Genomic DNA, 9,301 nt, shown 5'->3' with positions numbered 1-9,301 from the left:
CTCTGGTCACTCAGGGAACAGAAAACTACTCATCCAGTGACCAGTATATTTGCCCTCTACCAGACTCCTGTACCCCACTGGTCTGGGTCTGTCACACTACATACACAAACACACACACACCTTGCACCAGTTTAAGATTATGTCTACACTATGGAGACTATACTGCTAGGTCACCGTAGTTGTGCCAGCATAACCCCGTAATGCAGACGCAACCACTTCTCATAGAAGGGTTTTTTCCATTGGTGTAGGAATACCACTTCCCCGAGCAAAGTTAGCTATGCCAATGGAAGTATTCTTCTGTTGACATAGCTGCATCTACGCTGGAGGTTAGGTTGGCATAGCTACAGTGCTCAGGGGTGTGATTTTTTCACACCCACTGGCCAGACCAACGTAGTTATCTTGAGCTAACTGTTAAGTGTAGACCAGGCCCATGTAAAATTGATTTAGTTAAATTGGTACAAACCCCTATGTGGACACACTTAAACTGGTTTGCAAGCTTATATTGATTTAGCTTTAATTCAGTAATTTACCAAATAAGCTACATCTATTCAGACCAGGTGTAAACCCAGGGATTTTCACAGGTTTAACTAACTTGATTTAAAAACTGATTTAAGTTCAGCATGTACAAGCGGTGTACGTACACCAGCCTTAAAATGGTGTGACTTACTTGATACTGGGCTAGATAATAAGGCAGCTCCTAGCAAGGTCATGTTAGACATAATAAGTTTGCCTTAGTTAAATTAATGTACATCTTCATCCAGCCAATTCATGTGTAAATTATAACATCTTAGAATCCCTTATATACATCTGTTGATTATTCTTAGGGTACGTCTATACTTACCCGCTGGTTCGGTGGCAAGCTATCGATCTTCTGGGATCGATTTATCGCGTCTTGTCTAGACGCGATAAATCGATCCCGGAAGTGCTTGCCGTCGACGCCGGTAATCCTGCTCCGCGAGAGGAGTAGGCGGAGTCGACGGGGGAGCCTGCCTGCCGCGTGTGGACCCACGGTAAGTACCTTTAAGTTCGAACTAAGATACTTCGACTTCAGCTACGTTATTCACGTAGCTGAAGTTGCGTATCTTAGTTCGAACTGGGGGCTTAGTGTGGACCAGCCCTTAGTTATTATTATCTGCATTAGGGTAGTGCCTAGAGGCCAACCAAGGCCTCAGAGGGTCCCTCTGTGCCAGGTGCTGTACAAAGAGTATAACAGACAGTCTCTGCCCTTAAGAATTTACCATGTAAATAGACAAGACAGACTCATGAGTGGGGAAAGGATTATAATACCATTTTCCAGATACGAAGTAATTATGACACAACTTTATAATTTTTATTCTAAAGATTTATACTTTGTGAAAAAATAAGAGATTTCCTTAACGAATGATAGCATATGGTCTCCAGTTTGACCAGGCTTTGGGTGTAATCATTTTATGTCGAAGAGAAATGAAAGGGAATCCTTGTCTTTCCCGGTTTAACTACTCTCATTATTGCACCTGTTTGCATTCATTTATAATCCTTTAAGACTGTCAGCACTGAAGAGATATTGGCACACCCTGTCCTGAGTTTAAAGACTTTTCTCTCTTGATTTAGGAGAATTATCAACAAAAATTATATTCCTCTTTCTAATAACTTCAAACTTGTTTTAAGATGTCACTTCTTTTAAGATGTCAAATTTTTGTATAATTTGACAGCATCTGAATTACATATAGCTTGGTGCAAAGAATTAGCATTAATGCAATATCCATATTGAGGAGCCAAGCACAGAAAAGTCAGAAAATGGAGACTAAAGTTGAAAATCAAACTTAACTCTGCCACTTTCCCCTTGTATTTATGCCTTAAAATATGATCTGACTTTAAAGTGGAGGACATTAAAATTACAGCATTTACCAAAAAATACCTGAGATCCATGATTATTTCCTATTCTAAATATAGTAAAAAACTACCGTTTCTCAAATACCTCTGTGTTATGTGTATGATAACTATTGGCATATGCTGACATTTTAATGGTGACTTTTGTATACATGCACAATTTTTTTTAATCTGACCATATGGAAATATTTTTTTATTTATTTTATTTTACACACATACAGATATCAAAAACAGCAGAATCACTTTGGCTCAAATCTGATAAAAATTGATAAAAATGCAGGAGGTAGAGAATATGACAAAAGGAAGAGCCAAACTCTGACCTCTGATGAAATCTGGGTCTAGAAACTAAAGTGCTAATATCAGCAGAAGAACATCTTTTGCAAATACTTAGTGAGGAAAATCCTTAACAGGAGGGAATTTGCAAGATCGGATAGGAAATCTGCAATCTAATACATTATTTCTTGCATTTCCTTTCAGCATGGGATATCATAAAGTCCAACTGGAAAATAAAGAGATTTTGTATTGATTAAGCTACTACTAACTAGGCCTCAGATCATGGACCAAGCTTATTCTTAGTATAACTTCACTGACAGTAAGTTGTTACATCAGAGATTAATTTGGCCAAAAAAACATTCAACTCAGATGAATTTTGTTTGTCTGTTTTACCAGTCAGGAACTTGCTAAAAATAATATTTCAAAATTTTCCAAAGCATTAAATAAAAAACCTGTTGAAAGTTAGCAAGCGAATGTATGAAATCACCCAAACAATGTTGACTCTTCCTCACTCATCCATCAATAATCTACCCTGCATCAGTTTCACAAACAATTCACAAAATACTTCTATTGCTCTTTGAATGAACAGTGAACATCAACAAGTGCAGCAATGTTGTGCCTGCATAAAAGTAATTCTGTTAATGAGCAAAATTAGAAAAACATCTGAGAGATAATCTTAGGGTTCTCCCCCCCCCCCCCCGCACTTTCAAGAGTTTACAATAGCAATAACAACTTTGAGGGATCCCAGGGATCTTATAAATTAGCTAATGAATAAATATAGTGATTAGTTCTCTCCACTTGTCAAAATAAGCCAGATTCTGATATACTAAGGGTACGTCTACACTTACCGGAGGGTCCGGTGGCAGGCAATCGATGTTCTGGGATCGATCCCGGAAGTGCTCGCCATCGACGCCGGTACTCCAGCTCGCCGAGAGGAGTACGCGGCATCGACGGGGGAGCCTTCCTGCCGCGTCTGGACCAGCGGTAAGTTCGGACTAAGGTACTTCGAATTCAGCTACGTTATTAACGTAGCTGAATTTGCGTACCTTAGTCCGAAGTGGGGGGGTAGTGTGGACCAGGCCTAAGTCTTTACATAGGCAAAACTCCCATTAATTTCAACAAGTGTTTTGCATGAATAATATCCGGGTAAGAAGTGCGTAAGGATTGGGCCCTCATCCCCAGGAAATTCCTTGTTCCTAAATCATTATTGCTTGATTAGAGGAAGGAAGACATAACCCTTAATTTTTTTTGTAAAAGAGAGCTAAAATGTTCCCTTTTCTTCCATCCCATCTCCTGTTGTTCACCAAAACAAAAGCTAAAAATAATTAATTCACCATACCCACAACGTAGCCACCCATGTAATAATAAAGACTGAACAAGCTGAAACAAGTACTTGAAATTGCCTTCTCCCAGTCAGAGGAAGTTTACCTTTTCCACTAGCTCATAATCCATTTTGAAAGCCCAAAGCTGGAGTCTGGGAGAGAGCTCATTAATCGAGGAAAGAGTGAGAAGGAACTGCTCTGCACTGCCCAGTGGGATGTCAGGGTTTGCCATCTGGGCCTCTTGGATCTTCTGTTTTTCTTCCTCCGTAGGAATCATAGTTAAAATTTTCTAGAAAGAAAGATAAAAGACATTATTTTTAATCAGATACACAAGAGCAATGATTTCAAACCTCTTTTTTCATGGAGGGAAAGGAGAGGCAGAAAGGCAAATGTATACAGCATATATTTGGAAACCCATTTTTTTTCAGGCAGGTGTCCATGGAAACAATTAAGAATCATACTGAAGGCTTGACACTGGTTTACATTGTGGTGATGGGATTCCTGACTCAAGCAGCTGTAAGTGAGAGCAGAATCGTGCTCTGATTGTATGCAACACAAAACCACTGCCCAGGAAACCTAAACCATAACAAGGCAATCTGAATAGGTCTAAAATTGTAATTAGAATTCCGTATTGTTTCTTTTATTTTTATGGAATGAGAGTGATTAGCCATTGGAACAAACTAAAAAGGCAAGTTGTAGATTGTCCATCTCCTGGTATCTTCAGATCAAGACTGGATACCTTTCTGGAAGATATGCTTTAGTAAAATGGAAATTATTGGGCTTAATACAGGGGACACTGGGTGAAATTCTCTGGCTTATATTATACATGAGGTCAGACTAGATGATCTAATGGCCCCCTTGTGGCCTTAAACATCTGAGAACTTAGAACAACAAAATAACTCAGACAACAGGTACAGGCGAAGATACATTTTTTAACAACGTACCATAAAAATCCTTTCTAAATGGCAGCATTTTGCATTTCTGTAGGTAGGAATGAAGGTGCCCAGATGGCAAACCATTTTAGGGTGATAGCAGGGTGGGTAGCTCAACTATATAAAATGTATGATGTTGGAAGAGCTATTATCCTCCCTACTCCAACCCCATATGTTTATTTGCCACATAACGTGACAACATTATTTCAGCATGTGTAGGTCAGTTCTAGAAATACCACCTGTATTTAAGACAATTACTCAATAAGGAACAATTGGTAAAGTTTTAATTAAAAGTATGCACTGCATAACATGAAGCCTGCTTTTCCATTCATCTGACAAGTTTATAGTATTGATGAAAGAGGATTTCAATATGCTCATTTGCTGCTGTCATCAGTATTGGTTCAGAAATTTACATTTTCCTTTTAATTCATGACTTTTATGTGCTTGTTTGCATGTGGCAACTTCCCAGCTGCTTGTTCTCCAGGGTTGCTCTTGGAAATAAGATTTTGCTTTAAGCAACTAAATGTGTTTTTAAAATGAAAAAGAAAACAACATAAACACATCAAATAAGCCAGGACCTGAGCCCTGCTGAACACAGCCTCGTTAAAGGTGGTGTAGTAGGTTTTCAACGAGACGGTGACCTATGTTCACTCACTGGAAAGAACGTTAGGCTTTTTCTGTAGCCCTTTGTAATGGCAGAATCAATTCTGGAGAAAAAGTCAAAGAAACACAGGATCTGCCATACAGATTAGATTACTGATCCATCCAATCTAGTATCTTGTTCCAGCAGCGGCCAATGCCTGATGCTTCAGAGGCACCTGCTCCTTCCCCTACTGATACATCTAGCTCATTGCTCAATGTTGCATCTGGATAAGGGGAGTGAGGAATTCCCTCCCGACCCCATCAGGTGAAGAATGACCTTTGATCAATGAAAATATTTTATCAATTCAAATCCAGCCACAGTATTTGTCCTGATGACCATCTTCCTAGTGTATTCCATATGAAGAAGCATTTTTACCTGTTGGCTTTGAAAATATTATGTTACCTTTCAATTTAACAAAGCGTCTCTTTGTTCTTATACTACACAATAACAAGACAGTCTGGTTTTCACCTGAGATATGCAGATGGGAAGTGTAAAGGCTGTACTCATTTCAAACAGGGAGTGGAATAATTTAGTCTATTCATTCACTTGGAACAGAAGAGGGATAATCTAGAATTAAATTTCTTTGCTCCTCCTTCCCCCAGTTATCATTACATTGTGTATATACTGCAATACAAGGACAGTCCCTGCACCAGAGAGCTTACAATCTAAATAATCAGCCTCAGGGAGACTGAAGAGGATATAATATTTAAGAAAATGATCAAGATAATAAGGGCATGCAATTTTTGTCCTGAAATTTATATGATGACAATGTAAAATACAAATTGAACCCACTTCCTCACTTTTGAATTCTAAGCAGTATCGGTGTTTTCCTGACACATATCCTGAAAATGGCTTGAAATTACTGTTGCATGCATTTACCAGAGAGCCTTCATTTACTGAAATCAGTATGGTTTCTTGCTTTGTTTTTATGATCTATCTGTAATCAGTTTTACATGCTTACATCCGTTGCCTAGATCATATCTAGAGCAGATCTGAGAACTGAACTGACTGCCTCAGGGCACCTCTCATATCTCTCTATACCGAGTCCAGTGCTTAGATGATACTGCAAAGGGCACTTTATAAACATTCAAAGAGAGAGACAGATTAGACAGACAGATATGGACAGAAGAGATACAAATCCAAAATGGGGCATCAGGAAAACTTCTCAATAACTCCCCAGGAAGAATGAGGCCCTCCAGCACCTAGTCCTCTTTTTCTTTTTAAAAGATGACTTAAATTTCAGTGACTTTGTGAGGCTAAATGGAGGAGCCAGGATAGTTTGCAACTGGGATTATTTTAACATTCATACATGGCCAATTTAGCAGACATGATTGATGTAAAAATGCTTTTGATACATTCTGGTCTCAGAAGGGGAGACACTTTGGCAGTTGCAATGCCCTCAATTACCCCCTGCAAATAACTAGGGCTCCAGGCTTTTGGCAGATACACAAGGAGCCTACAATCTTTCTTTTTTTGGTGGTAAAGCATCCTCACTGTAGGGATTTTTCAGCAGCCTTAGGGCATTTTAACCAGAGCACTGAAACAGTCAGCTGTATTTCCAAAGGGACTCACTTGGTCCCTGAGCTTTGTATAAACACAGCAGGCCAGATGGAGCTGACAAAGAGCATTCAATCCAAGCACTGCTACTCTGCTGAGCTGGTGCATGTGGTATGTGTAAAGGAAAAGCAAATTCAAAAAGCCTTATTTGTAGTGCAAGCTTCACGGATCATCCTTGCCATTGAATTACTGCCTGATATAAGCAGAGCCGCTGCTGACTAACTGGCTGATCTCACACTAGTTGCACTCAAGGTGGAACCGAAGCCATAACAACAGGCTTTTCACAACACTTTTAAGACACTCTAGCAGTCATTTTTATCCTGCTGATTATGACCTCTGCCTTCCTGAAAAAGCAATAAAATGTTCTTATTTTTGTTTTTCACTCTATGACTAATTTAAACCATTCATTCAGTGCGGAAGATTGATGAGTCTACCATCTGCCAGTTTATTATTATTATTTTTTACACATCATTGACAAAAACCGTGTAAAAACACAGTAGGACAGAAGGTTACTGGCACATCATCATAACTCACAACCTCTTTGTTTCCACCACTAGATCATAACCAGCTTTGAATTTACTCATTATTTCATAATACCCAATAAGGCCCATTTTGGGTAGAGAGCAAGGAAAAGCTTACCAAGCCCCATAAACAGTCTAGGCTCATATATTTCTTGCTGGTGGGGTGTCACAGTCTTGTATAAACTACAGATTCCATGCCCATGCATACCCTTGTAATCGTTTGGCCCAGAGTGCATGATTCCAGAGAAAAATCTGTCCAGTAAAGTAGTATTTTTATGGATACAAAAGATTGTTTTTGGCCCCTGGTTCATATGAGATCATGATACTGATTATTTTAGTATTTGAGTTTAAAATACCCCCCAACGTTCCTTTTTTGGACACTGTCAATTGCTGGAACTCTGCGGGGAGGGGAGAATGGGGGGAAAGACATATTATAAAACCATTACTCTTCTAGGTTTAGTCATTCTGAGTCTGAGTTCCAAAGTTTCTGATGATAATGCTTCATAAAGTACTAAGTCCCTTCTTGAATCTAGGAATTTTATAGCCAAATATACATTTTCTGACATTTCACCCACAATTTCACAGGGTCTTGTGCCTTTCAGACAGCCGTTAACCATGCAAATCTACGGTTTACATAATCTGGAAAAAAAAAAAGTCCAGAACTCAACATTTAATTACTATGACCACCTGAATTTATTATATTTGATTTGGACTCTCAAAAACACATCCAATTTCAAAGAGAAGGCATTGTATCCAAAATACTTCATAATGTTAGTGATATCTAGAAATCAGTATCAGCCTTGCTTCATTCAAATTGGTTTTCTTCTTCAACTATTCATTGAATTTAAATTTAAATTTAAAGCTAGGCTCCTATGTACCCAAGTCACGTTTGAAGAAAGGATTTAGTTGCTTTTGAAAATGGGACTTAGGCGCTTTTGAAAAAAAATTTCCCCTCAGTCTTTAATTTCAAATAATTTTAACCTGATGAAGGCTAAAACTACCAATATATAATTTATACAATATAACATCATAATCTAGAACCTTAGATACACACACTGTGCTCCTGTATTTCATAAAGGCACAACAGCCCACCTCAACCCCTTCAGTCCACTTTCCACTCAGTTAAATTAGTCACGCTTACATGCACAATGCAAGCCTCCTCAGGTGTACAATTTGGGTCTGATTCTGCTTCCCTTACTCATAATAAGTACCACTTTACAAGCAGACTCATTGATTGCCTTCATTGAGGATGAGTACCAATAAGTGTTGTGGTTGACTTTTTTTTTTTTTTTGATTTGTCCTTCAGATGAATCTGCTAAAATCACATACTGGGCACACAGAGTAGACTTTACGTTTATCTCATAAAGAGCCAAGACTGCCACTCTCATTCACAGTGAATAAATAGCACCTTGCTCTGCAAGTAGTCCAAACTTGATTGGACATATTGAGTGCCAGACTTTCAAAAGAAAGCACAACCAATGTGGCAACTAAAAGATGACTCACCATTTTATGTGGATTCATTGGAAAAGGGTGCATTTTTGCAGGAGCACCTGTTGGGCCCTCCTGTGAAAGTATGGCCCTACCAGTTAATCCTCTACATACTAAATTTAATACATCTGCTTGCTTAAAATCAAGCAATGCCTCTTTCTCTCTCTTTTTTACAATTCTCAGTAACTAACTACTCCAAGCTCATGGGCTTTAAGTACACTACATATAGCCACTCTTTTTTCTGCCTATCTCCATTATGCACTTTGAGTAAAAAGTCACAGGGATAGCAAGATTTGTTTTTATTTGACAGTGTGAAGCTGGAGGACAAACTTAATTTTTGCCTTTTGATTTTGGTTCTGGCTGTTTATAATCCAAAAAGGTTTTTCACAGTTCATATTTTACATAAATCTGCCAACTCTTCTGATTTATATGCCACCCTCAGAGGGTTTTTTAATGGCTCCCACGTGTATCTGATTTCAGCTCAACCCTTGGAATATATTAGCCCTGTGGGCTACACCTACATCCAGAACATCAATAAAAGACCCTTCTGATGTTAAAATTATGTCTTCATTATGGGAGCCCAGTAGGACAAAGGAAATAGAAGAATGCCCCAAAACAAGATTTTGCCAGTTTCTTATGCATGCTAACATACAGCACTATTACTTTAAAAGCATGACAGACCCACAGCTCCCTCAG

General features: G+C 38.7%; 1 protein-coding gene across 1 annotated transcript in view; it reads right to left on the bottom strand.

Annotated features, from left to right (window-relative positions):
• FHOD3 (formin homology 2 domain containing 3) overlaps positions 1 to 9,301 on the bottom strand; it is a 563,825-nt gene that overhangs the window by 65,506 nt on the left and 489,018 nt on the right. The window contains exon 19 of the mRNA XM_026654142.2: positions 3,571 to 3,753. Coding sequence (XP_026509927.1) covers positions 3,571 to 3,753 — 183 coding nt within the window. The remainder of the gene's footprint in view (positions 1 to 3,570; positions 3,754 to 9,301) is intronic.

This window comes from Terrapene carolina, unplaced genomic scaffold (genome assembly GCF_002925995.2).
Source record: "Terrapene carolina triunguis isolate 2854851 unplaced genomic scaffold, T_m_triunguis-2.0 Scaffold183, whole genome shotgun sequence".
In the NCBI taxonomy this organism is placed as follows: Eukaryota; Metazoa; Chordata; order Testudines; family Emydidae; genus Terrapene; species Terrapene triunguis.
The sequence above is the reverse complement of the archived record's forward strand: the minus strand, read 5'-3'. Positions and strand labels throughout refer to the sequence as shown.